Genomic DNA, 27,112 nt, shown 5'->3' with positions numbered 1-27,112 from the left:
TAATCATTTCAGTAATTTTTATTTGTTCTTGTGCAGCCAGTTTCAAAAGTATTTGTTTAAAACATTTTTGTTCTCTTCTTTAGGTACGTTTTCTGTCTGATCTCGTGAATTGTCATGTAATAGCTGCACCTTCAATGGTGGCTATGTTTGAGAACTTTGTGAGTGTGACACAGGAGGAGGACGTACCCCAAGTAAGCCAAAGATCTGTAGGCTCCCTGGGCCTGTTTCACAATTTGTCTGTACCATTTGTTCTGTCATTATGCTTAGAATAGGGAAGTTTTAGGGAGAGCAGCCTAAACGGATTGACACACACAGATTACTGAGGATTAGGAAAAGGAACCTGTGGCAATTGGGAAATAGTGCACATAGTAAGAAAGTATGGTCCTTTATAGTGTAGTGGATGAATTGAATTTATTTTACCTTATTCTGCAACTTCTGGTCTTTACATTCCTTCAAAACAACTTGCCGATATTTTAAATTGAGATGTGTATGTGTTCAAAATTTGCTGGAGCTTGTGTGCTCAGGTTTTGGAATATTGCCTTCCTGTAGGTGCGATGTGACTGGTATATGTTTGCGTTTCTGTCATCTTTGCCTTGGGTTGGAAAGGAGTTATATGAGAAAAAGGATGCTGAAATGGATCGTCTCTTGTCTCAAACAGAAAGTTATCTGAAGTAAGTTGTAACTGGCTAGAAACACTTAGAAACACTCTCTTTGGTATCTTTAGTTAAGTGTGAAGCAATAGTGTTGATTATTGCTCACTTTAAAGTATTCTAAAGCTTTAGGTGTGAACCATTTGGGGGGGGGGGGGACGTGTAGCAAAGCCCTAAAAATGCAGTAGGTGAAGAGATTTTTTTAATTTGAAAAGTTTTATGGTCTTGTCTAGTTCTAGGGTATGTTTAAGGTCTTGCTCTGCTCATGCTGGAGTTGTAAGTGTGCTGTTAATTGATAAACTGATTTACTGATAACTGATTAAACTGATAGATTGTTGCATTAATACTTTTCACTGTCGCTACTTTCTGTCTAGATGCTTCAAGTTAATGTTCTCAAGATACTATAATAGAGATATTTTAAGCAATCACAAATCTGGTTTTTATCTACTGTAGACTTCATCAGCTGAAGAGAATGAAGAGTAATACACTCACAGTAAAAACAGAACTGCTGCCCTAAATTAGTCTATTAAAGTTCAGGTTTTCTCTCCTGTCTAAACAGACGCCGCCAGAAGATTCATGTACCCATGCTGCAGGTGTGGACTGCTGACAAACCACATCCACAGGAAGAGGTGATAGCACTTTACACTGCATTCCTTCAGAAATAATTTTTATTGAAGTGTTCTTTTTTAATTAAATTAGAAGGAGTCTCTAAGAGTATGAATGCTTTGATTTGTCTGCTGTTTGCCGATGATTCCAACAAGTTCTGTGTGGGGGATTCTTTGCCAAGTATTGAGCCAAAATAAGAGATTGAGTAGAGTAAGAAGAAGGGGATTCTGTTGTTGGCTGCAAGCCCCTGAAGAAATGTTATGAAGTAAATTGTAGTGTTTGATTCTGAACTGCAAGTTACAGGGCTTCATGTTAAAAGGACTTTTTGTGTGAAACAGAATGTATGTAATTCCTTACCCTTAAATGTTTTCCCTTTGCAAGAAAGAAGCCTTTGTAGTGGCTTTGATTTTTGTCAACTTCAGGAGAGTGCTAAAACAGATGCATAGAAAGATTGTCTACATGAGTTTTTTTTGGCTGCTCAGTATCTGAATTTTGTTATTTAGTTCAGTAGAGGAGAGATAAGTTGGCAGTGTTTGAGAGCCACAGTACTTGCAGACATGACTGTTTGCCTCAGGTGCTAGCTGTTAATAGTTTTGTTCATGTTCTATAGTGTCATAATATTAGTAAATGCGAAGCCCTTCCATATGAAAAGGTTTCTTGCAAATGTAACTTGAAACTTGCATTCAGTTAGGCCACAGGCCTCCAGACTTCTTAGAACAATTAAACAAAGCAAGACTATTGCACAGGTGTCAATGTCATCTCTGTGAGCATGCTGGGATATTATGACTCTTCAATACTACCAAAGAGTAGTGGCTGTTCTGTGCTGTAGTTTCACTGGGACTCCTGAGGTGCCTGTCAGTGTTTAAAACATTGCCAGCAGTTAAATTTCACTGACAAAACTGTATGGACTTAGGAATAATTCTGGCATTTAGAGTTAAGTTGTTTGTTGGTTTAGTGAATCAGCAGTTTAAGAAACTTTGGGTTTTTTTCCCAGACTGTAGTATGGAATGTATTACATTTCAGCTAGTTCAGGAAACTGCCTTTTTTGTTCAGAGATTCAGCAGATCTAATATCTTTCACCTTTTCCTTCAGTATTTAGACTGCCTTTGGTCCCAGATTCAGAAATTGAAAAAAGACCGTTGGCAAGAGCGGCACATCCTGAGGCCCTATTTGGCTTTTGACAGCGTTCTCTGTGAGGCACTGCAACACAATCTGCCTCCCTTCACACCCCCACCTCACACTGAAGATTCCGTGTACCCGATGCCAAGGGTTATTTTTAGGATGTTTGACTACACGGATGACCCTGAGGTACGTGATTGCTGTGGGGAATGGTGAGTGGATTTCACAGTCAGGTTCCTGAGGCAATATTGGTGAAAATGTGATGTCCTCTCTCCCAGGATGGTGGGTGGTTGGAAGGCCAGCTGCAGTTTTGCTTTGATACTTCTGCAGAAATGGACTAAGTGACCAAGTTACTCTAAAAAGCAAGTTTGAGAGGAGCAGAATTTAAAGAGTAAAATGCTGTGGTGTCATTTGGGGGACAGTGGTGACCGAATTTTCTAATGTCTCTAGTAAAACTACATTCACAGAGCTAGCCTTTGCTTCCAAAAAGTTGGTGATTCAAGTCTGTTTCTAGACTAGGTATTTGTTGCAATGTTTATCATCTGTTAAAATTTGTTGATGCATCTTGTGGAGCAAGATGCTTCCCTTTGCATGAGTCTGCTGCCTTTTACCTTTGCTTACTGGCCTCTTGTTTTTTGCAGTGAAGAAGACCATGAGTGTGTATTCTTTCCACTCTATGGCTTTATTATAGTCTAGCTCAGCTGTGATATTTGTTCCAAGCTGCATGGTGATGGCCTGCCCAGTGACTTCACAAACTAAAGGAAGAAGCAGATGCTCTGTGAACTTGAAATCACATTCTCTAATTTTGTTCTTATCTCTTCTTGTAATGTGTCCTAGTATTCATTTTGTCTTAAACATGAGTGACTCTGAGGTTGGTGTGAAAATGTGAAAATCCTGAAGGACAATAGGGCAGTTGAGACCTCATGGTGTTTATATGGAAGTTTGACTACTTTTTTCTACCTGTAAATGTATCTTAAGAAAGCTTGCTGCCTGTGGTACCACTGCCTTAGCAGTGATCTTCATGAGTCTTCATTCTTTCTTACCAGGGTCCTGTCATGCCTGGTAGCCACTCCGTTGAGAGATTTGTAATAGAGGAGAACCTCCACTGCATCATCAAATCTCACTGGAAAGAGAGGAAGACTTGGTAGGAGGACCTTAGGTCCTTAGGGGGGGCCATGGCACTTTTTAAATGCTGCTGTGGCTTTGGTGCTAGTGGGGATATGTCCTGCACTAGTTAGGCGAGAGCTCGAGATCAAACCTTCACTGAAGCTGCTGGTGAAAGTTTATATTTACTACATTTATCTGCTGAAACTGTTGCCTGGAATACTGTGTTTTCATAACATCTAGATAACATAGAATCTGTGTAATCCAGAGGGCAGTGGTTTCTTGAGGGGGAGAATCCCTTGATGATATGGAATGTGCTGCAAAAAGTATGCAGACATGCCTTATTCCTCATGGGGCTTCTGTGGAAAATATGTTTGTGTTGTGCTTCTTCGAATGCTGATTAGCTGGGGCAGTGAGCATGGAGCTGGTTCATCTGCAGCTGACTGAGCATGGGTGTTTATGGACACCTCCTTGTTGTGCTTCCTGTGGGAATTACATGCCCGAGATAAAATTGAGTTCACTCTGGGGGGATCACTGCAGGGCCAGATTACATCAGTTTCAATTCAGCTGTGCCAGGAGGCAGTTAGGGTACTTTTCTTCATTTCTACATAAAGTACTATCTGATGTGGGTAATTGATAACCAAGATGGTTTGCCACAGCTGTCACACTTCTGTATGAAAACTAGCAAACCCTGTATAATATGCATGGAATGGGCAGAAATAATGTTTTTGGTGATGGCATGTGATGAAGTTTGTGGTTACAGCTGTTTGATCTAGCAGAAAATAGGAATCTGGTGTTATTGCCATTACTTCATTAGTTATGGGATATTCTTCTTTAATTCTCAGAGGAAAGTAAAATATCAGGAGAGATACAGGATGTGCCAGAGAGGTAGTGGTTTGCTTTTCACAAATGATAGGTGGTAATGACCTGACTAAAAAATTAGGCATTTTGAAACATGAAAGTTTCCTTATATTAGCTTAACTGTGCTCTTTAATCATTCTGAACATTTAATTGCTTGGGGAAATTTATTTTTCCCCTTTTCATGGGCATATGCCACAGTTACAGATCACTCTGACTTTCTGTGCTAAACCATTGGGGGTGGCAGGATAGCCTTCAAGTGATGTTACTGCTGCACAGAGAGTACTTTGTTACAGATCCTAGTTTGGGCAGCGCTAGGGAGTCCTTGTGCCATTTCTTTTCTTAAGTGCTCTGCGGGTTGAATAACAGATTTTTTGAAGGATTATTGATTTGTTTGGTGCTGTTTTAATGGGAGCTCTTGCCCAGAATTAAGCATTTTCTGTAATTCTCTTTGATTTTTATATCACATTTGCTGTGTTATGTTTGAATTAAATGTGTCTGTGGTTTTGCAGTGCTGCACAGCTGTTGAGCTATCCAGGAAATAACAAGATCCCTTTGAACTACCATATAGTTGAGGTATGGATTATATAGATCACCTCTGGAGCTCCATTATTTCACGAGTAACAAGTCCCTGTTAATTCCATTATAGGTTCCTTGAATTACAGTTTGATTTGGGAATCAACCAGAATTTTGCTAAATTCAACCAGCAGCTTTTAAATGAGCAGGTTATGTACCGCTAAATTATAGTCTTGAGCATTTGTTGCCATTTTCACTTGGTGCGTAAAATTTTAAATTAAAATACAAGATGAAGTTTAGTCAAAACAAAATTCAAGAAACTTCATTTAAACATTAAAAAAATCTGGTTTTAGTGCAAAGGTAATTAAGCACTGGAAGAGCTGCAGAACTTCAGATCCTAGCAGGACACAGCCCTGAGCAATGTGCTCTAGGTGACTGCATTATGCAGGGGACTTTTGACTTGATGATCTCCAGTTAGACTCACCTGTTCTGCATGATTTTATGTTTGGATTTTCTAGATTATTTTGACCTATTACCCCTGAAAAGAGCTTGTAGTGAAGTAGCAGCATGTTTCCTTCAGGACATTCTCCTTATTAAAGAATTCTAGATAACTGTTATATGTGCACCACCAGAGCAGCACAAGTCTTTTTTTACTGCCTTCATTGAAAAGTCCGTTTTCAAGTTGCAGAGGTGTATAAAACTTAACTGATTTTCATAAAAAATTCAGAGGAATTAACAGATTACAGTAACAGCAACATGTTCTATAAAGGTTTTATGAAGAAGTAACTAAAAGTATGAAATTCAGAGCTAATTATGACAAGAAATAACCCTATGTAGAATATTGTTATAAAGTGGAATTGAGAATTCTTTTTGGCACCAAAATGCCAAATACTCTGATTTCTGTGAAGTTGTTTTCACAGCTGTTTTGGTCAACTTGTTCTTTTTTTTTAGTATGAATTCGGGATGGCGTTAAATTTATTTATTACATTAAACAGTATTGAAATTGGGAATAATTTTGTGCCTTAACATTGAAGTATATGCAGTGTCTTGAAATGCTGTAAAAAGTAATGAAAAAATCAAAAATGTACAAATTCTATGACTAACACAGTAAAAATTCCTTTTATTATGTGAAATTTCACCAAGTTTCAGAATGCAACTGACTGTCCAGTTGTTTTTTTCTATCATTAAAAATGGAGCCATTTTCTGCCTAACAGAGTTCTCCCTACCTTTTGGCCATATCTGCCTGAACAAAATGTCCAAATTATGCTGACACAGAAAGGTTCCCCAGCACCTTACATGCTTTCAAGTCCTCCCTTAAAAGAACAAGTTCTAGCCAATGTGTTTTCATTGGATGTTTTTAGAATCTATAAATGGATGTTGATTTCTTATACAAGTAAGACTTTTCTTAAAAAAAAAAAAAAGGCTCCTTTAAGCTTTATTCAGAAATTGGCTGCAGGATTATTTTCATGTTTCTTAGAAGGGTTTTTGCAAGGGGTAGTGACCATATGTACTTGTTGTATGAAATGCTGGTTGTAATTCTCAGTTTGAAGTTGTGACTTCATTTATCTATACAGTTTTGTATAGGAGAAAAGAGGACACAATGGAAAATATATGAATGTAATTTTAGTGCAAATATTATTTTATTGCTAAATGCTTGGACATCATTATTCACTACTCAGCACGATCAAATTATTTCTGCATTTATTAGATCATATGGTATCACTGCACTATGTTTGTTAGACATGATAGATGTGTAATGCTGGTGTTGTGTTAGTATGAAATGATAAGAGCAGTTAGAGTAGACTGTATTAGTACAGTGTTGTGTTACAACTACCTCTTACGGGTTGTCTCTCTTTTTCTGGAACATGCATTTGATGGAAGAAGATAGGTCTTTTGGGATAGGTAATTGTTTAAGATTGATGGCCACTGTTGTGAAGCTGAGAGTTGTGCAGGCCACATTGGACTGTGCTCTTACTCTGTGATTTCCTCTCCTGTAGGTAATATTTGCAGAGTTGTTTCAACTGCCATCTCCACCACATATTGAAGTCATGTACACAACACTCCTGATTGAGCTGTGCAAACTTCAGCCTGGCTCTTTACCACAAGTTGTATCCTTTCTGTGCTCCTGAGGAGCATTTATGAAATGCAGTCTTTGTTTGTTTTATAGCTGATGACAGTAATAAATACTATTAATATTTTACAGTATCTGCAGGAAACTTTGCCTGTAAAACTTGCATTGCTTGTTGCACAATGTGAATCCTGTCCTTCTGTGGAAGAAGCCAGCAGTCTTGTTGCAATAATGGAAGAACAGGTTGGGCTTAGAGGGTGGAACTCACAATATTCTTCACTTTTCCCGCTGTTGAGTTACTTGGATCACCTGATTTTGGAGTAGGCTATTGGAGCACCCAGTGCAAAATGTTGATGGCATTCTATTGAAAACCTGAAAGGAAAAACATCTGATTTACCTCTTTTTGTTAACCTTAATAAGAAACTTTAAGCTTGCACAAGCCACAGAAATGCTCTACATGCGTCTGGACACAATGAATACAACATGTGTGGACAGGTAAATGTGTTTTGGAGATGGCGGAAAACACTCCTTTATATCCAGTGTAGAAGAAAACAGAGGAAAGAGTAGTCAGAAAGTCTAGTTGGAGCTATCTGATGTTATTCAAAATATTTGGTGAGCTCTGGTTTTGAGTGATACACAGAGAAGGTGAAGGATTTACTGCTTGCCTCTCCTCCCAAGAACGCTACCCTGGAGTGACCTGGAGCTCACAGGTGTTGCTGTCTATGCAGGACAGTTGAGATTGGTGACAACTTTTCCGTGTTCAGAGTTGTTCATGCTTTTGTAGCCCTCTGTTACACACTGTGCCTCTGCCCTAGTGGTCAGGGGGCGTGACTTGGAAGGGAAGCTGATGGCATATGTGCCACCCACAGGAGGAGAATGGTGGTGATTTTACCCTTTCAGTGAGTAGGAGAGTGATTAATGACTCATTAAAAACGTGAAAGTTGCATATTCACACAAAGTTTACCTTTTAATTGGTAGTTGAATATTTCATCTCTTCAAGTGAAGTGCATGACAGACTACTTGAACATAAAACCTTCTTCCTGACTCTCCAAATGGAGTCTTTTGTATCGGTCAAAATAAATGCCTGTTTAATGCTGTTATAGCTTAAAGAGTTTAGGTTCGTCTCGGTAAAGTAGAATGCATTTATAATAAAAGCTTAGCTGAAAATTTTCCTGCACTTCTGACATTTAACAAAGCTTTATTTTTCTTTTAATGAAGATTTATTAACTGGTTTTCTCACCACTTGAGCAACTTTCAATTCCGTTGGAGCTGGGAAGATTGGTAAGTTTCTGTCTTTTGGATTCAAACCTGATATTGCTAAAACCTTAACATATCAAACAAGTCCAGAAAGTGTCACAGTATGGTGGCCCTGTTAATGGCTTTTCTCTAGTTTATCAGAACCAGCACTCAGTGGTAGATTATTTTAATAATCTCTTTACTCATGGTATTGTCCCTGGTGAACTTTGTGATAAATCTCAAGCGGGTGTAAGCATTCCTTAAAGAGGGTAACCAGGAATGTGATTTCTTTAATTTGCCCTCCACTTTCTGTCAGTTGATCGCAAACTTCCCAAAATGCCTCCCCATACCTTTTCTTTACTTTTAATGGTTTGTGCTGACTTTTTGTATCCTGTATTCATTCTGTTGTTTTGCTCTCTGCCCTACCCTAAATCTTTCATTATAGATTTTATCCTTGAGATTCTGTGGTGTTTTTCCCACAAATTCTAGTACTTGTAGTTCCATCAGAGCCCTGCCACCTATTTTTACTGTGCCATATTTTGAAACTGCATCTCTAGCTGGAGCTCCCTGGAGTCCATTAATGTCTGTGAGCAGGTTATCTGAGAGTTCCATTCCAGGCACCTGTGTAGCACGGGAGATCCCCTTGAGGTCAAGTCCTCCATGGAGTAGTTTCCACAGCATGTGACTTTTCCTGCTTTCTGTAGGTGACCTGCGTGAAAGTCCTTGTGGAGAAGGGTTGAGCACTTCTGATAGGGTTCTGTGACTTTATTTAAGTTCCTTGTCCTCTTGTGGGGTTGAGTGCTTGGTGACTATGCTGGTATACATCTATGTTGACTGACTAGGCAGCAGCCTTCAAAGAGATGATCACAGTTTGCCTGGGTGCTCCTTGATGGTAGTGGTTCTGTGGATCTCTCACAAGGTGCCATTTTTCACAAATCTTGCAAGTAACTGTATTTCAGGCTTTTCTTTACCTGCAATGCATTTGAAATCAGCTAGAATAGTTGAGAGAGAAACAGGCTATGAAATCACTCAAGGTCCCTTTCCTAAGGAAAGGGAAAGCCAGCTAACCACAAATTATTTTCACTGTGCTGGGGGAAGGGAAGTTACTTGAAAATTTATCACACAGAGATGAGATTCTAGGAATGTTAATTACCAATAAGGAAGTAGTGATTAACTTACCTCAATGGCTTAAAAAGTGCCTGCACTGCAAGGGCCCAGCACCCCCATTGTCTTCAGACTGTGATTGCTTTGTGCTATCATACCAAGCCAAAAAGAGACTAAAGAGACTAAATCCTTTTCTAAAAGCATTGCATTCTGTCCTTTCATAGGTCAGATTGTCTTACTCAGGACCTTGAAAAACCCAAACCCAAATTTGTGAGAGAGGTTTTGGAAAAGTGTATGCGGTAAGTAAGATCTTTCCGTAGTTGCATCTGAATACTGTCAGCGTCCTTTTAACTTGACTCTTGTCTTGGGCACATCTGTTCTTACAATTCATTTTCAGTTAAAAGATGAGTCTGTTTGTATGATTTTTAATCTGGTTTACCTGCGGTAGTACACTGCTTTAAAGAGAGGAGGAAAGAGGTGATGCAGATGGTAGTGAGCTATCCATGCACACCTGTAGTTACATAAGGACTGCTTCACCATAGGCATGGAAAGAAACAGAATTCAGGCTGTATTATTGGAAAGTATTCAGCATTCACAGAAATAGAGGGAACTGAACATTATTTGTACTAAAAATTAAGAATTAGTCTTGATTCTTGTAGGTGCCTCTGATGTTCATTTACTTTAAGCTAATGAACAACTGTCTAAAAAATAAAATCTCCAAACCCAGTAAGACTACATAATCAGTAGTTCTGATAGTAGTAGTCTGGGCTTAAAATTGTTGAGGTTAGGGTGGTGTACAAGAACTAAAGAGCAAAATGTTGAAAAAGCTTATGTTATTCAGCGTCCTAGATGAAAACAGTCAAGGTTTGGGTGAATTCCTTATAGAAAGTGTGGAAGTGTTGTGCTGCACAACAAATGCATTTTTTTCTGTGGCACTCTTCCATTTCACTGAAAACTCTGGTAGCATGTTAAGCTTTTGTGGGAGTGAAATGAAGCTGGAAAGTAAAATGAAGATGTCTGGTTTAATTTTCTTCATGCTTTGAATACTGACATCTTACTAGCTTTCTGCAGCACATCTCAGGTTTTTGCATAAAACTTCTTGCCAGGCTGCCTTTTCACAACGCATATTAATTGTGTGAGAAAGAAACTCTAGCATCACAGAGTTAAAATAGAAAGCATCTACTAGTAGGTTTGGTTTACGAAGCTCTTACTACCCAGCAGAAACTGCCATTCTGTTGTATAGACATCCTGAATCTTGTTCTGTGGACATTAAATACAGAAAAACATTAAAAAGCAGGCATTAGCTGTGGTGGTATTCCCTTTTTAATTCTGTGCTGTGGAACTTGTTATTTCCAGGCTCTCCTACCATCAGCGAATAATAGACATTGTTCCTGCAAGTTTTTCTGTCCTCAGCCCTGCTAATCCAGTGTGCATTTACAAATATGGAGATGAGAGCAATAGTAAGTATTAAAATTACAAGTGGTCAAGTTGAAGAAGTATTTCAGAGCAAGGGAGTGCACTATATTGACTGTAATATGAGTTGTCTTCATAAAAAAGAGTACTGTTCAAATAAATATGCATTTTTTTCATATGCGTAAATGTGTTTCACATGAGCAATTAATGTGTATTAAGTCTGAATCTCTCTAATAGAATTCTGCTGCTCATGAAACAGCAAAGAAAATCCAGATACATGAAGCTACTATTGCTGATTTGTTTGTGGTGTTGTGCAGTATTATTTGCCAGAATTCTAAAATTGGACAATTCATCTATTTCCCCTGTTTGGGCACAATACTATGGAAAAGTCAGCATCTGAAGTGATAATGAGAAATTATTTTTTGAACTTCATGAAGCACTAGAACATTTTACCAGTAAACTTGATTTAATGAGCATACAGAAGGAAGGATACCATAAAGACTGAGGTAGAGAGGGACCTTATTATTCCTTTTATTGCTCAATGTTAATACAGTCCTAAGCATGAGAGTGTCATCATCAAAGATACAGTGAAGAAAAACAAGGAAATACTATATTTTTAGAAACCTGGTGGAAACTGAAGTAGAGCTTTAGTGATGAATGTGATTGCCTGAGCTCAGGTTTAGAAGTTCTACTCAAGTTTTGAATTTAACATGAAGACCAGAAAATGTGTTGATCAATTTTATGGCATATTGAGGTCGACAATGATATTGGAAACACCAAGTTTTAGGTGTAGCTGGGAAGGGTACTTGTTTCTCTGGGAGGCAGACTGATATTAAAAGTGCTCATTTGCCTTTACTTATTTTTCACCTCTGTTTTTGTGCAGGATCTCTTCCTGGATATACTGTGGCACTCTGTTTAACAATTGCAATTAAAAATAAGGCCAGCAATGATGAAATCTTCAGCATTTTAAAAGATGTGCCTAATCCAAACCAGGATGATGATGATGGTAAGATACAAGCAGTTAGGCTTTGCAGGCTGTCATTTATTCTGTGTGTAGACTGATCTGCCATGCTTTGGAGCTATGAGTGTTTTGGTCCACAGACCTGTATACTTTTCCTTCTAGTAGTTGGTTTCAGTTTAGCACTAAATACACCACTGAGAGTTTTTTTGCAAGCATCTTGCATGCAGAAGCCTGCCTGCTTTTCCTAATAGAGGTAACCTGGTGCTTGAGGTATGTTTTCTCTTACAATTACTGTTTGAATAAAATAATTTAACATCTCCTTTTGCTTTCAGTGGCAGAGGGCAGCTCTGAAATTCTGTGTTTCTGCCCTAAGAGCTTCCCTCCCCTCAGTGCAGTCCCACAACAGATAAGACAGTCTGCCAGCTGCCATGTTCCACAGATGAGAACTCACAGTGGCACTACTCACATTCTCCTTAGCTTTGCAGCCACAGGCAGCACTGATTCCTAAAGCCCAAGCGTTTTATGGAGTGAGGAGTGTGAGAGAGTGTGATCTAAACAATGGCAAATGATGCATTGCTTTTGTAGTATTTGCAAGAGTTCAGCTACATAGGAGTGAGCAGCAATGATCTGGTAGATTTTTTTGCCCTGGGATCCACTGTCATGTTTCCTGATTTGCTTTAGGCATTACCCACTAATAGGTGCTCTGCAGGAGGGCACCTGACACCAGTCACATAGTAGCTATATTTGCTGTACATGCCTGGTGAACCTTTCTCCTCTATCCTGAATGGTCAACCTCTATGTTAATAACCCTTACCTCCCCCTCTCCTCACACCCCCCATCCTTATGGCCTTCCAAGGCCCCCATCTTGTTGCCCAGCTGTGGTTTCTGTGCTGCCATCAGTGCTGTCACATGTTGTTGAAGTGGCTGTGTCTCTGATAGAATTCCATGTTGGTGAAGAAGCTTTTTGGACATCCTCTCCATGGCAAAATTGGAGCCTGAAACTGCACATTTTGTGGGAGTCTTTACTTGCTCCTTGCTCAGCCCTGCAGAGCTCTGTTGATGGAATTGTGAAATGAGCTAAAACCACAGGTTACCTCTACAGTTGTACAAGTAGCTTACATGCTTTATTTGAATTATTTCTTAGTTTCAACTTCAAATAACTTGCAGGTGAAGGATTTACTTTCAACCCACTGAAAATAGAAGTCTTTGTTCAGACTCTGCTCCATCTAGCTGCTAAGTCTTTTAGCCACTCCTTCAGCGCCCTGGCAAAGTAAGTATAATATGTGCATTATTTTGGGCCTCACAGAACAGTTCAATTCTGACAGTGAAATGCATGATAAAAGAAGTGGAGTGCAACTTCATCAGTGTTGCTACTCCACAAAGCAGTATGACTAGGAGAGCTAATGACATTGCTCAGTGAAGGAATGGTAGTGTAAATCCTAGATTATACATATGTGATTGGAATTTACATAAATATATACATTGCAGTCATGTGATTTAAATTATGTAAGTGAGATGGGTTTGGAAATTTATTTAATTTTGTATTGCACATTTGCTGATTATGGCAAGGAAGAATGGATTCTCCCTACATTTCAGTGACTGGGTAGCTGCCATCATAATATCTTATACTATGAATATGAATCTAGGACAATTGCATCTGTATTTAAAAAAAAAAAAGGGAAAGAAAAATAAAACAGGAAACTTCAAAACAGTCTGCTGTTAATTTCTTCTGTCTACCAAAGCAGAGTAAAATCCATCCTAAAGTACTTTAGAGTTCATCCCTTGAAGATATGCTGGAACTGCAAAGAATTTACTGTGCCATTTTTAGCAAAATTTGAATTACATTTTTAATCCTGTGCATTTTGGAGTTGATTTTAAGTGGTTTTGAAAGGTAGTCACATGTATCTTAATGTGTTATTTTTCTATCTGTCCCTAAAAATAGATAAAATACTACAAAAACATGCACCTGGAAGCTCTACAGAGGCAATGTTGATAAGAAGCTGTGGATAGTAACCTTGTAGTCAGGAGTAAAAGAGGCAGGGTGATTCAGATATTTAGACCATGGTATTTTCTCTGCTGCACAACAACAGCAAAGAGATCAAGAAGAACCTCTTATGCTTTATAGTTATATTACAATACACTGGGCTATGAATTCTGTGTAGCAGTTAAAGTAACTGCTAAAATAGATGCTTTTAGCAGCCTCTCCTTGGAAAAGAGGCACTTAGGATAAGTGTCTGAAGTTGCAGAAACATGTTAAGAGGAAGGTCTAAAGCCCAAAAGGCAGCAAATTTTGGTTCAGCTGTGTATAGATAAGCACATGAAGCAGAAAAGTACCTCCTGCTTTTGAGAGCCTGAGGAATGTTGCCTGGCTTCAGGAAGTGGGTTCACCACTAACATGCAAGTTGCTTTTAGGAGATGTCATTTCTTTGTAGACTATTTTAGCTCAGGATGGTAATATTTTCCAGGGAACAATTGTCTGAGAAATGCTGTAGATAGTCACATAATTTTCTTTTGGCCAGTCTAAACCACTTGCCTTATGTCTGCTGCACTTTTGACCTGGTCCCAGCCTATCCATTGACTACTTATTTCTATTAAAAGGTTTCATGAAGTCTTCAAAACACTTGCTGAAAGTGATGAGGGGAAACTTCATGTTCTGAGGGTTGTGTATGAGGTTTGGAAGAATCATCCACAGGTAAGAGGCTGGAATGTCAAGGATCTTTGTGAGTTTCAACTCACAGAGGTAATATGTGAATTTAAAAAATGAACAGTTCCTGTTATATCCTTTAAAAATAGCTTGTCTATTGTCATTCTAAGGGAAGTTTGGATTACATTTAGTGTTGCTACTACTAAAATGAAGGCTGGACATAAAATAATACCATCAGTGGTGCTGCTTCTTTCTCAAGAGTTCACTGTGAAAGGGCAAGGGCTGTCAGTAAGACTCAGATTCATACTATGCTGATTGTTGAACAAGAGAGTAACTTTTGCCAAAATCATGGTTTTGTTCAAAGCTGGAAAGCAGCATTAATATGTAAATTTAAATAAGATGTAGATATCATATCTAAAACAGGTCACAATCCTAGAAGTGCAAGTGTAGGGATAAGCAGTCCAGTTATCACACAGAGCTCATGCTGGAGTCACTGTTGTGTGTGGGCAGGTTGAGTAGAACTGCAGTAGTGGCTGTTTAGAACAGATCAGTCTGACAGTGCTGTGATAATGTTAATTCTTGAGCCAGAGGAAGTAACACCCTTAAAGACCTACAAAAGATGCCTTAGTTGTTTAAGCTGTTCAATTTCTTCACAGCAATTGTGTTTTCCCTCAGCTGTCATTTTTCTATGAGTAGAAATCAGTGAGGAACTCAGGCTGACTTTGCCTGTGTTAGTTACTTCACATATTCCTTGTTGGTTTGTTTGTGTTGCTGGAAAGTGGAATTCTGTGCTGGACTGTGGTCTGTACCTCTCAGCTGCACAGGCCAAACTATAAGAAGTGATGCCATTGAGAACAATGAGTGATCCTTGCATCTGCTACTAGACCTGTGTTCCATTCTCTAGTGGAAAAAATGAGTATCTAGAGGACACCTATGCAAGCTGTTACCTGTCTTAAAAACATCCAAAAAGGAGGATTTTTAAAAAATATATTGAACTTATTACCCAGTTTACTGACCTTGAAAATGCGACATTTACAGTCTGACCTACTTTTTGCTGCCATTTAACTGGATCAGAAGAAATTTCATTACTGCAATATGATGTCTGTATCGGCTTCCTCTTCATTCCATTGTATTGCAGCATTACCAAACTGAGATGGAGGTTTCAAGCCCAGACTAAATAGTCATGTTAAATTTTTATGAATAAATCAAGAACCCCTTAAGAAATCTCAAATGCAAAACTTAGGAAAGTTGTCTGTTTTCTGTTCTGCTCAATCATGGAACTTTTCTTCTCTTGCTTTTACTGCAGTTTGGTGTGGTTTGCTTCTGATCAAGCACTTTTTTCTTATTCCCAAATCCTCAACCTCCTTGTCACACAGAAGGAATGGTGCCTTCACAGCAGGTTATTTGTCCAGAGTCTGTTTCCAGGCTTTTCACAATACTCTGATGTCTATGGGAGCACCTTTGATTTGGTTCAGACCAACAATGCTTATGTGGTTAAAGCACTAATGAGTGGTCTGTGCTGCAGGTAGTGATTTAACAGCAAGAGTCAGTAGTCCCTGAACTTAAAAGCAATCTGGTGATGGTGACTTCATAACGAGGAACTTTATCATTGAGATAAATATTTTCTCAAAATCCTTGATTTGTGTTTTTTGTAAGACCAGGCTAAGAAATCCTGGCAATGCAGAAAGACAAATAAAGCATAGGATACTATCCCAGGACTTGAAAGTTGAGTGCTGAGTCCTCTGTATGATTCATTCAGTTATTTTAATTTTCCTTCCTTAAAAGGAGCTTTGTTACACTTCCTCATTTGACAACGAGTGGTTGTAAGGATAAATACAGTTCAGGCTGTGGTTCTTAGATACTGTGGCATTCAATCACATGAGTAACTAAGATAAGCCCTTTTTTTCTGAACAGCTTGCATCTTCTTTAGTCAGTAACTCTTCTCTGCAGTTGCCTGCTAGATGGCTTGCAACTCCCTCAGAGTCATGGCAGTGCCTGTAGCAAGTAAGCCTTTCCACTGACTCCACAGTGCTCCTTCGTTCTGTCTTGAAGTTAATGGGCCCTGTAGGGAAAAGCTTACTGTCATGTTGAAGGCTGTTGCAGTTCAAGGAGAGCGAGCTAAACAGCAGCTCCTTCATTATGGTGATCAGACAGGTATATGTGCTCTGGTTGGAGTACTCTGATGTCAAGTGCTGCTGTTCGTGTCTCTCAAGGCCTCAGGTCCAGCTCTGATTCTTGTATTTTTTGCTTTTGTATGGGAGTATGTATGCTAACAAAGAGTGATACTTTCAGAAGTAGGTATGGTTGTTAACAAAATTAGAGTGCTTTATGTAATTGATACAGATCCCCTTGTTTGAAATGTTTTAAGCTAGACTACCCAGTTTGCTAAAGTCAAAATTACTTAGTAATACCACTGATGTAGAGTTGTATCAAATCATCTGTAGTTTTATCTGAGGCTGGAATATTTTACACAGATGGTGTGTGTATTGTCTTTCACCACATACAGATGATTGCTGTGCTTGTGGACAAGATGATTCGGACACAAATTGTTGACTGTGCTGCAGTAGCAAACTGGATCTTTTCTTCAGAGCTGGCACACGATTTTACTAGGTAACAAGAACTTGGTTTGGGTTGCTGTTTGTCTTTATTTGCTATTTTAGATTGCCGGTACATAGTTCAATCTTTGAAAACTCAGTAGTGGAATAAGGTACAATTAAGCTTTTGCCCTTTCTACAAAATACATACTTAAACATTTTTCTTTCTGAGTTGGGGTATGAATGTTGATGTGACAGTGCAAGATTGCTGCTGGCATGTCATTTTGCTAGTAGTGTCTTGGCCTGCTGAAGTGGAATTGTTCCTAGACAGAGTCTGTTTCTATGTGTTGTATCACTGCTGGCTGGGCACAGTCCTGGCCTTTTGGGTGGTTTGTGAACTTATACCATCACTGATGCATTGCATGTTGAGGTCAGGAGAACTGTTCAATCTGAGGCATCAAGTTTGGTGTTAGTAGTCTTACAGCGTGCGTATGAAATAAAATTCTGACTTGCAATAAATAGGCTAGAACTGGTTGTTAAGATTTCTTGCATTACATTTATGCTTTCCTCTATGCTGAGTGTTTGTTCACTCTGATAGATGCCTCCTTAAATGATACTTAGTTTTTTTAGTTCTCCCACTTAGATTTTTCTGTTAGTTTCCTATTTTTGAGTAGTGTGTCATGTGGTGTTTTGTGCTTTATGTCTGTTCTAGGTTTTATATCTGGGAGATTTTACATTCCACAATTCGTAAGATGAATAAGCATGTCCTGAAGATTCACAAAGAACTGGAGGAGACCAAAGCAAGACTGGCAAGGCAGCACAAAAGAGTGAGTAATTTGTTTGTAAATTTTAAACCAAGTTATGCAGGCTGGCATACTGATGTACAGAAACACAGTTGGTTTTGGGAAGAACTGAATACATATGATTCTTCAGGAAGCATGTCTGCAGAGATGTGGTCAGCTGTAGCACTGAGTGCTAAATATCAGGTGCATGTTCTTGGTCTGCCTTTCTAATGTTAGCTAAATTTAAGAATTTAGTAAAATCTTTAAAGGGAGTTCATATGTATTAGGTCTGTTCAAGTTCTCTCTCACAAGTTTTTCTTCCAATACGATGTCTTCCACTTGACTTCTAATCTGAATTCCAGTTACCTTATTAGAGAACAGTAAGAACAGTTAAAATTATTTATAGTAAGTTCTGTTAAAGACTGCTCTTGTGGCTTCCATGCAGAAGTGCACAGAAACAGCTATTTGTGATTGAGAAGTTGGCTGTTACTGTTCTTCTGATGGATGCTGCTGGATTCTGACACTGGCATGGCACTTCCTTCTTCCAGCATATTTTCCTGAGTACAGTTGCATGATCTTGCATTATTAAATACAGCAAACTGATGAGGAAGCAGCTGTTGTTGTGTTCTGTTGTCTCAAGTGGGCCAGTAAAATGGAGTGAGTGTCTTTGTCTGTGGTAGCTGGAAAAGATGGGACCCAAGGAAGCTTGGCTGAATACAGTACTTAGTTATGACAGAATTAAGTCAGTTTATAAGTACGCTGAATTGCAGGAAGCAAGAGAGAATTTTGGTTTTTCTTTGAGGTCTGTTGGTGTGCTTACCTGCATAAAACCCTTAGCTAGCTCCAAAATTTTGAATGTGGTTAGTGTCAAAATGTGACACAGAGCCAGTGATGTTTTTTGAAGCAAGCTCCTCAAGCCAGTCATTTGTCCAGAAGCTTCTGTTGAGAGGTCACTAATAACTCAGAGCTTGCCAGTGTTGGTTCATCCCAGCCACTTCATCTTGTTTCGTTCACTCACAGCAGCAGCCATCCTGCTTCTTCCTCAGTGTACATTGATGAGCAGTTAATAAATGCCTGTGGTTATGGAAGACTTAGATGCAGTCATTGATCTTGCTATGAGGCAAAGAGCTTCTCTAGTGTCTCTAAATATACCAGTTTTTTAATTTCTGTCCTTCTCTCTTGCTGCAGCTCTTTAATGCTTAGTACTTTAAATGAGTATTGTGCCAGGAAGAAACATTTGTATGCAACAGTGAATAGTTCTGCAGGCTGTTGCTCTGCTGCATGACCATTCCTTTTAGAGGAAGTAAGCGATCAAGTTTTGATGTCCCCAGCGTGAAGGGTATTCCCTTACCATGGAATGAGTCCAAGACTTGCATACTCTATCTTGGTCCTTCAGAGTTCTGAGTTCAGAAAACCTTATAGATGGGGAGAAAGGCAAGTTCCTATAGAGAGAATAAAATAAAATGTTCTCTTGCTCTGGTAAGTTGTTTTCATTTTTTACACTGATTCAGAGCTATACCTGTCTTGTAGTTGTGAACTTCATTTCCTATGCTGTAGGTGAGTTAACACATGGCTCTGCATTTGTCTCAAGTTAGACATGCCTCTTTTACAGATATTTGAAGTTTCAAGCTGGTAATTTATGGATGTTTTTGCACAAAAACAACTGTACGATACTAAAGCAGTGTCTTGTGTTTGAATTTACCATAATCCATCAGATCCTGCCTTTCTTTCTATATGCCTTCCAGTCTTGTTTAAGACTCAGTCACCTGAGCTTCCAAGGCTTTTACTTAGGTGTATTTTGTGGGTGGTAGTGGTGTTATGTTGTTTCTGATGCAGTGAAGCGTGCCATATTCCTAGTTAGTAGATCAGTTTCCATGCTGACTCTTTCTACTCTTGAGGGTAGCCTTTTTGGTCTTGAATATAGGGAATCCTCCCTTCAAAACACCAGCTTCAGTCTTTAGCCTTCCTGTTGTGCTAACCAGTTGGATTCATTTGAGTTCTTGCACCAAATGCAGCAGAGGATTTGCACCAGGTGCAATATTTTTTTAAGCCCTGAGATTTCAGAACTCTTTATTTAATAATTACTTGTCTTGCTGCAGTAGATGCAATTTGAAAAAATCTATGCCAGATTGTTTTTACAAAGTTGTTCATTGCCATGTAATGGTAAAGTTGGCAGGCGTGTTACCTTTCACTGTTTCTCCCTTAAATAAATCATGAAATCACAGAATGGCCGGGGTTGGAAAGGACCTCAAAGATCACCTAGTTTTAAGCCCTTGGCATGAGCCAGGGACATCTTCCATTAGATTAGTTTGCTGAGAGCTCCATCCAGTCTGGCCTTGAACAGTCCCAGGGATGGCATCCTCAGCTTCTCTGGACAGCCTCTTCCAGTGCTTCACCACTTCCCCAGTAAAGAATTTCTTCCGTATTTCTTAGCTAAACCTACTCTCTTTCAGTTTAGGGCTATTCATCTTTGTTCTACCACTGCATGTTCTTGTGATTAGTCCCTCTTTCTTGGAGCCTCCCTTCAGATACTGGAAGGTTGCAATTAGACCACCCCAGAGACTGCTCTGCTCCAGGCTGAGCAAAACCCAATTCTCTCAGCCTTTCCCTCATAGGAAAGGTGCTCCTTCCCTCTGATCATCTTGATGTCCCTCCTCTGGACTCACTCCAGCAGTTCTGTGTCCTTCCTGTGCTGGGACCCCAGAGCTGGATGCAGGGTTCCAGCTGGGGTCTCACCAGAGCAGAGCAGAGGGACAGAATCCCCTCCCTCCCCTGCTGCCCACGCTGCTCTGGATGCAGTCCAGGACACGTTTGGCTTTCTGGGCTGGGAGTGCTCATGGCTGGGTCATGTGCAGCCTCTCACCCACCAGCACCCCCAAGTCTTCTCTCAGGGCTGCTCTCCATCTGTTCATCCCCAGCCTGTGCCACTTCTGGGGGTTGTCCTCACCCAGGTGCAGCACACTGAACTTGGCCATGTTAAACTTTATGAGACTCTTATGGGCACACTTCTTGAGCTTCACTGTCCAGGTCCCTATGGATGGCATCCTGTCCTTCAGGAATGTCAACCTCACCACTCGGTTTGGTGTCATCTGCAAATGTGATGAGAGTGCACTTCATCTATGAAATAACACTGGTCCCAGTACAGACCCCCGAGGGATACCACTGGTCCCTGATATCCATTGGAAGTCTGAGCTGTTGGCCACTCCACTATGGATGCCACCAATTTCTTATCCATGTAACAGTTCACCCATGAAATCCATCTCTCCCCAATTTAGAGACAAAGATGTGGAAGACCATGTCAAAGTCCTGGTAAATGACATCTGCTGCCCTTCCCTTGTCCACTGGTGGAGTCACTCCATCATAAAAGGCGTGCAAGTTGGTCAGGCAGGAATCTCCCTTGGTAAAGCCATGCTGGCTGTCCCAAATCACATCCCTGTCCTCCATGTGCCTTAGCATAGCTTCCAGCAGGATCTGTTCCGTGATCTTCCCAGCCACAGAGGTGATGCTCACAGGTCAGTTGTTACAGGGGTCCTCTTTTCTGTCCTTTTTAAAGATGGGTACAATGTTTTCCCTTTTCCAGTCACCTGGGACTTCACCTGACAGCCACAACCTTTCAAATGTCATGGAGAGTGGTTTGGCAACTATATCTGCTGGTTCCCTCACAACTCTAGGATGCATCTCATTGGCTCCTGTAGACTTTAAGTATGTTCAGGTTCTTCAGGTGGCCATGAACGTGATCTTTTACTTAGAGAAAGAGAGACTTTGCTCTCCCAGTCCCCATCCTCCTGTTTGTCCTCTCAAGAGATGAGGGAAGAGGGATTACCATTGAGGACTGTGGCAAAAGAAGTTCTTGAGCACCTCAGCCTTCTCCTCATTTGTTGTTACCAGTGTACCAGCATTGTCTGTCAGGAACACACCTTCTTTGAATTCCCTTTTTTAGCTGACATATCTTCCTGTTCTTCTTTGTGTCCCTTGCCAGGTTCAGTTCCAGCTTGGCCTTGGCCTTTCTCACCCCACCCCTACACAACTCAATTTTGTTGCTATGCTTTTCCCAGCTTATGGGTCCTTGTTTCCACTGCTTCTGCATTTGTTTCTTTCTTTCTAGTTTGACTAGCAGTTCCCTGCTCAATTATGTCAGTCTCCTGCCTTGCTTGTCTGATTTCTTACTCCTGGGAATTGCAAGCTCTTGCTCTGTTGTGGAGATTTGCCAGCTCTGTTCCTCTCCCCAGTCCCTGAGGACAGTCTCCCAGAAAATCTCATTGACTGTGTGCCTGAAAAGCTGAAAGACTGCTTTCCTAAAATTCAGGGGCTTCTCTTTTGACTCCTTTACCTGACCCATATCCCTCAGGACTGTGAACTCCATCAAGGCATGATCACTGTCTCCTATCCTGACATTCCCCATTAGCTCCCTCATGCTGGTGACCAAGAGATCTAGTGATATTGCCCCTTCTGTAGGGCTGTCTATTTCCTGGGTCAGGAATTTATCCTCCGTGCATTCCAGGAATCTCAAGGATTGCCTACAGCTACTTTTCCATCATGTGCAGGGGTGGTTGAAGTCCCCCAGCAGCACAAGAGCCCATGAGTGTGATGCTTCCTGCAGCTGGAGCAGGAAGGGTTCATGGATAGTGTCTCCTTGCTCGGAGCCTGTCACAGACTTAACCAAAGGCTCCCTTCCTTTCCTCAGCCTTGGCTCCTTACCCACCAGCTTTCCACTTACTCATGGCTGTTCTTCAGACACTCTTGATGTACAGGGCAATCCCTATGTCCCTTCTGAACAGCCTGTCGCCACTGGTAGTCACGCTCCAGTCTTGGGATCCATCCCACCAAGTTTCAGGAGAGAGAATGAGGTCATAACTCTCCAGTAGCACAGAGACTTCCAACTCCTCCTGTTTGCTGCCCATGCTGCATGCCCTGGTATAGGGGCACCTCAGCTGGGGTGTCAGCCACAGCACCTTCCTGAAGGAAAACCCCTTAATTCTGATAAATCTCCATGCTTGCTCTAGTTTCTCCAAAATCTTAAATTAATTTTTTTTTTTCAGAGCTTTCCCATATTAGCATTTTTCCTTCCAGATATTTGTCTGGAATTGTGTGCAGTTGTTCTGCAGACCTTTTCACACATGGAACTGGAGGGTATTAATGGTATCTACATCTACCAGTTTACTGGTTAAGTCCTGTGTTGTCATTCACAGCGTGACAGTGATGATGATGATGACGATGATGACCGAAGCACTGACCGGGAAGATGGACCACTGGAAGAGCAGATAGAGCGCTTGCAGGAAAAAGTAGAGTCAGCTCAGAGTGAGCAGAAGAATCTCTTTCTTGTTATATTCCAGGTAATGATGGTCAAAGTCTCTTAATTTAGGTTTATAAGCTTTCAGCATCTTGCTATCATGCTATTTTGGGCATTTTCTTGGAGTAAGAGTATGGAAAGGGGTTGATGAGTTTACCATGGGTTAGATTCAGTCCAGATCATCCTTCTGCAAAGACTGGTTCTGAGCAGGATCTGGTGAGTTTCAAGTGCTTAGGAGCAGAGGAGTTGTGCTAGCACAGAACACAATTTCCTAAGCAACCAGAAGGTAATTGGTTAATTTTCATACTAAATTCAGTATTTGCCAAGCAAAATACTTATTCTCAGAGTGCTGTTCAAAGCTTCTGACACCCAGATTCTCTTACCTGAGGTTAGGATTCTACTTTAATTTGATGAGTAAGTTTGTGTTTTTCCCCTCTACTGCAGCGTTTCATTATGTTGTTAACGGAGCACTTGGTGCGCTGCGAGACTGGTGGAATTGATGTATTCACACCTTGGTACAAGAGCTGTATAGAGAGGCTGCAGCAGATCTTCCTGCAAGTAAGTTTAGTTTACTGGTTTGGGAGGGTGTTGGCGGGGCCGTGCTTAGTTGGGAAAGCTCGATTGATGGAGGGCTGAGCACTCCATGAGAGTAGCAGCAGGTGGCAGCAGCACATTTTCCCCAGAGGCTGGTGTGGGGCCAGGTCGCATCTCTGGCTCTTGCCAAATCTCTGCCACCGACTGGTGGAGCAACTGATCCTGAGTGGAGAATTCCCTCACTGTAAGCATACTGCAAAAATATTTCAAGATGTGATTATGAATTTCACCGACTTCCACGTAACTGTGTGTTTTTAATAAGGGCAAAGTTGAGAACAAGCAAGAATGCTAAAATAGACATTTTTTAAAATAAGTGAATTAAAATATTGCAGGATTCCTTTTAGCGAGGTGCGTAAATATCTATTAAACATGATTTTTGAATATTTGGCTCTGTATTAAATCAGTTAGTAAGCAAAAGTGGCTGGATAAAAGTCATTAGTTACAGGAAGTTATACCTGTGTGGGCACAAGATGTGTTGAAGAATGGGAGGGGTGGTTTAATTCTTCCTTGGGATGAACCCTTCCCTGGTAATAGATGCATCTTCAGAGGAGAGGAAACACCGTGATTCTTCTAAGATACCTGCAGTGGCATTGTGTCCTGCACACAGTCCAGGATTTTTGAGTGAAGAGTTACAGGGAACACAGGGCGGGATTTCAGCACAGGCTTTGTTCTTGCAGTCAGCAGTGCCTCTACATTATGCTTTTCTTATCCGTGGCTGCTATGTTGTGGAAATTAGATGTGCTAAACAATTCAGATAAGAACATTTGTGGTTCTTACATATCTTGACTTTTCCGCCTATTCCGATATAAATACAAAAACAGTAAATATGTGGTTTGTTGTTGTTTTTTTATCTGCCAGCACCACCAGATAATCCAGCAGTACATGGTGACGCTAGAGAACCTCCTGTTTACAGCTGAGCTGGACCATCACATTCTGGCTGTGTTTCAGCAGTTCTGTGCTCTGCAGGCCTGAGGGATCATTCATGGACAGAGTCTTGTCTGCAGGACTTTAGTGAATTTAATTTTTTTTTAATGGCAAAACTTAACATGGGGATGGAAGAATTTTTTTGACTAAAACTGGCTTTCATGTGCTCCTATATAAAAAACCAGAGTCTTCTGAAAAAAACACAAACTGTGTAAGCATCGTAAGCCTTAAAAGATATGACTAATAGGGGATATTTGTGAAGTAAAGTATTAATTCTTTTTGTTGTCTTTTAATTTAGTTTGGCTCTTCGCTTCATGGTAGTAATTTTATTTCTTCCCTCTTGCCTATATAAAAGTCAGACACACTCCTCCCCCTAAAAAAATTCCAAACCTCACAACAAAAAAAGCCAGCCCCAGGCAATTGAATTTGTTGCCTCTGTTTGTCCCTTGAATCAAATTAATTGCAGAAATGAGGAACAATTCATAGTGTTTTGTGAGTATGAAAGGGGATGCACCTTCTCAGTGAGCAGTGTGTTAAGTTCTCTAGTATATGACATAGGAAAATTGTCTTTACTTTGGGCATGTGAAACACATTTTCAAAGTAGCATAGAGAATACAGATTTGTTTTATTAGCAAGCCAGATAGATTTTTCACAGTTTAAAAGAATATGTAATACAGTTGAAATATGTTTTTGAAATGTATTGTCTAGTGTCTTACACAGTATCTATAAACAGTCAGTAGAGAAGCTTCATGGACCGCTTCTGAAAAATGTAGTTCGTTTTGCATTGTGGTCAAGAAACCATGAACTGCTCTTGGTAGCAGTCTTCACTGATAAATAGACACAGTAAGCAAGAGCTGGAATGGAACAAACTTCTGACTTACATGCTGCAAGCCTTACCTGGGTGTTGGGAGCTCCAGCCCCAGATGCCAGGAAGGGGACAGGATGTGCTGAGCTTGTTTTTTTCTTTCAGTGTATAACTCATTGGACTGTCACATTTGCACTGGGCTGGACCTGTAGGCCTGCAGGATGTCAGAAGTCTTTCTGTTTAGTGGCAGTGGGTGAACCAAGTGCTCTCACCTCATCTGGCTTGGCAACAAGTGCTGCATCTATTACGCTTCCCGTGCTTTAAAACGTGACAGCAGCATGTTGCTCCCATGTCTTCAGGAAGTGCTTTAGTGCCGAATTAAGTGATATATTACAGGAGACTTGGACTTGGAGAACACAAGTGAAAATAGAGGGGGCTTAGTTTTGAGTTAGGCCAGTAACATGAGGTACATGAGAGCCAAACCAGGGTGTTCTGTACCACAGTGAGCAGCAGTGAATGGCAAAGACACTGCCTTGGGTGCTCAGGCCCGTCAGTGTGCAGGGGGCTTCCAAGCTGTTTATGGTATCTTCATTTTGCAGGTGAATGTTCTAAAAAATTTCATACCCAGTGCTATTTCATTTTAGCTTAGGAAATTACGTGCTTTGAGTAATTTTGTTCCTGTACAAATTATTTTTTCTGGTGTTATACCTAGAAATGCATTTCATTTGTACATTGACCAATGACCTCCTGACTAAGCAAGGAGGGCAAAAAATTGAACATTTTGCTTTGACTGTTCATCTAATTTTGTGTGTGGCCTGTAGCAATCTGATATATCCTCATAGACTTAGATCTGTTACTTATACTTTTTCTGCTTGCCCTTTCTGACTTAACTGATTAGCCCCTCCCCCCCATTCTTTCAGGGTATATTGTTATTTGTTGTAAATTTGCTTTGTGCAAGGATTTTGTCAGTCATGCACGGACTTATGCTTCAGATCTTTCTCTGGTAATGTTCTTGAATAATCAAATAGGGTTTCTTGTTTGTTTTTTTTATTATTTTTAGGAAGCATTTAATACTTTAAAGGTTTTAATTGGAGTTTAATAGTTTTTTCACTGGCTTGGGTCAGTATCAGTTTTGATATTAACTAATGGTGAGGGTTCTGACTATAAATGTGACTTCCGTAAAACCGGTGATGTAGTTAGAACTTGCAAACCTGTAACTTTCTTTGAGCCTTGACAAATACTGATGCTGGGGATACAGTTGCAAATGCGTGAGTGTAATCCTGTGTTTTGAAACCAAATAGCAATGTCTTTCAAAATTGATTTAACTTCCAATCATGCCAAGCTTTGAGCATGGGTTTTGATTGCATATCTTAAGTCTGTTGGACGCCTTCACCTTCTTTTAGGTCTAATGGTGTACACCTGACTTGACTGGGAATTTGGCTGGATCTCTAGGAAAGAGAGTGAAATGCTTATGTAGTGATACCAGCAGCTAACTGGAGAAACTTGGAACTGTTGAAATAGGAAGTGGTGGATAGTGTAAAGAGGCTGTACAATTGTGGCATGGTTGGAAAAAAATGCATACTTAAAGACAAAAATAAATGAAGGTGAAGCAGGTTGCTGCTGAGAGTGTTTGTCCAATCTCTTTGGGGGCCACTGGAGCAAAGAATTTGTGCTCGGTTATGCTGCTGTTAAATGCCGAGGGATGTGAAGCAGTTTTGCTTCCCAACACTCCTGCTGACTTAACACACAAGCCTTCACCTCCTTGCACTGCAGCTGGTGTAACACACATGCAGCCATGTGAGGTAAACATATGTGCTGCTAGGTGCAAGGAGGTGCTGGTAGAAATTCTCCCTTTCTTTCACTACCTCTTGTCCCCTGGGAAGGGGAAGTGCTGCTGCAGGAGG

The 27,112-nt window shown here is 40.4% G+C and overlaps 1 protein-coding gene across 2 annotated transcripts in view; it reads left to right on the top strand.

Annotated features, from left to right (window-relative positions):
• Window positions 1-26,818, top strand: part of NCBP1 (nuclear cap binding protein subunit 1) — a 30,058-nt gene extending 3,240 nt beyond the window's left edge. For both annotated transcript variants that reach the window (XM_062513298.1, XM_062513299.1), the window contains exons 5-23: window positions 84-191; window positions 550-671; window positions 1,210-1,279; window positions 2,349-2,564; window positions 3,422-3,519; window positions 4,850-4,913; window positions 6,851-6,961; window positions 7,352-7,416; window positions 8,140-8,202; window positions 9,486-9,560; window positions 10,618-10,721; window positions 11,558-11,680; window positions 12,803-12,905; window positions 14,234-14,327; window positions 16,786-16,889; window positions 17,526-17,640; window positions 22,785-22,928; window positions 23,330-23,443; window positions 24,338-26,818. In XM_062513298.1, the coding sequence (XP_062369282.1) occupies window positions 84-191; window positions 550-671; window positions 1,210-1,279; window positions 2,349-2,564; window positions 3,422-3,519; window positions 4,850-4,913; window positions 6,851-6,961; window positions 7,352-7,416; window positions 8,140-8,202; window positions 9,486-9,560; window positions 10,618-10,721; window positions 11,558-11,680; window positions 12,803-12,905; window positions 14,234-14,327; window positions 16,786-16,889; window positions 17,526-17,640; window positions 22,785-22,928; window positions 23,330-23,443; window positions 24,338-24,451 (2,007 nt within the window). In that variant the 3' untranslated portion in view covers window positions 24,452-26,818. The remainder of the gene's footprint in view (window positions 1-83; window positions 192-549; window positions 672-1,209; window positions 1,280-2,348; window positions 2,565-3,421; window positions 3,520-4,849; window positions 4,914-6,850; window positions 6,962-7,351; window positions 7,417-8,139; window positions 8,203-9,485; window positions 9,561-10,617; window positions 10,722-11,557; window positions 11,681-12,802; window positions 12,906-14,233; window positions 14,328-16,785; window positions 16,890-17,525; window positions 17,641-22,784; window positions 22,929-23,329; window positions 23,444-24,337) is intronic.
• The last annotated feature ends 294 nt before the right edge of the window (window positions 26,819-27,112 follow it).

This window comes from Cinclus cinclus, chromosome Z (genome assembly GCF_963662255.1).
Source record: "Cinclus cinclus chromosome Z, bCinCin1.1, whole genome shotgun sequence".
Taxonomy (NCBI): Eukaryota; Metazoa; Chordata; class Aves; order Passeriformes; family Cinclidae; genus Cinclus; species Cinclus cinclus.
This window is presented reverse-complemented; position numbering and strand designations above follow the sequence as displayed.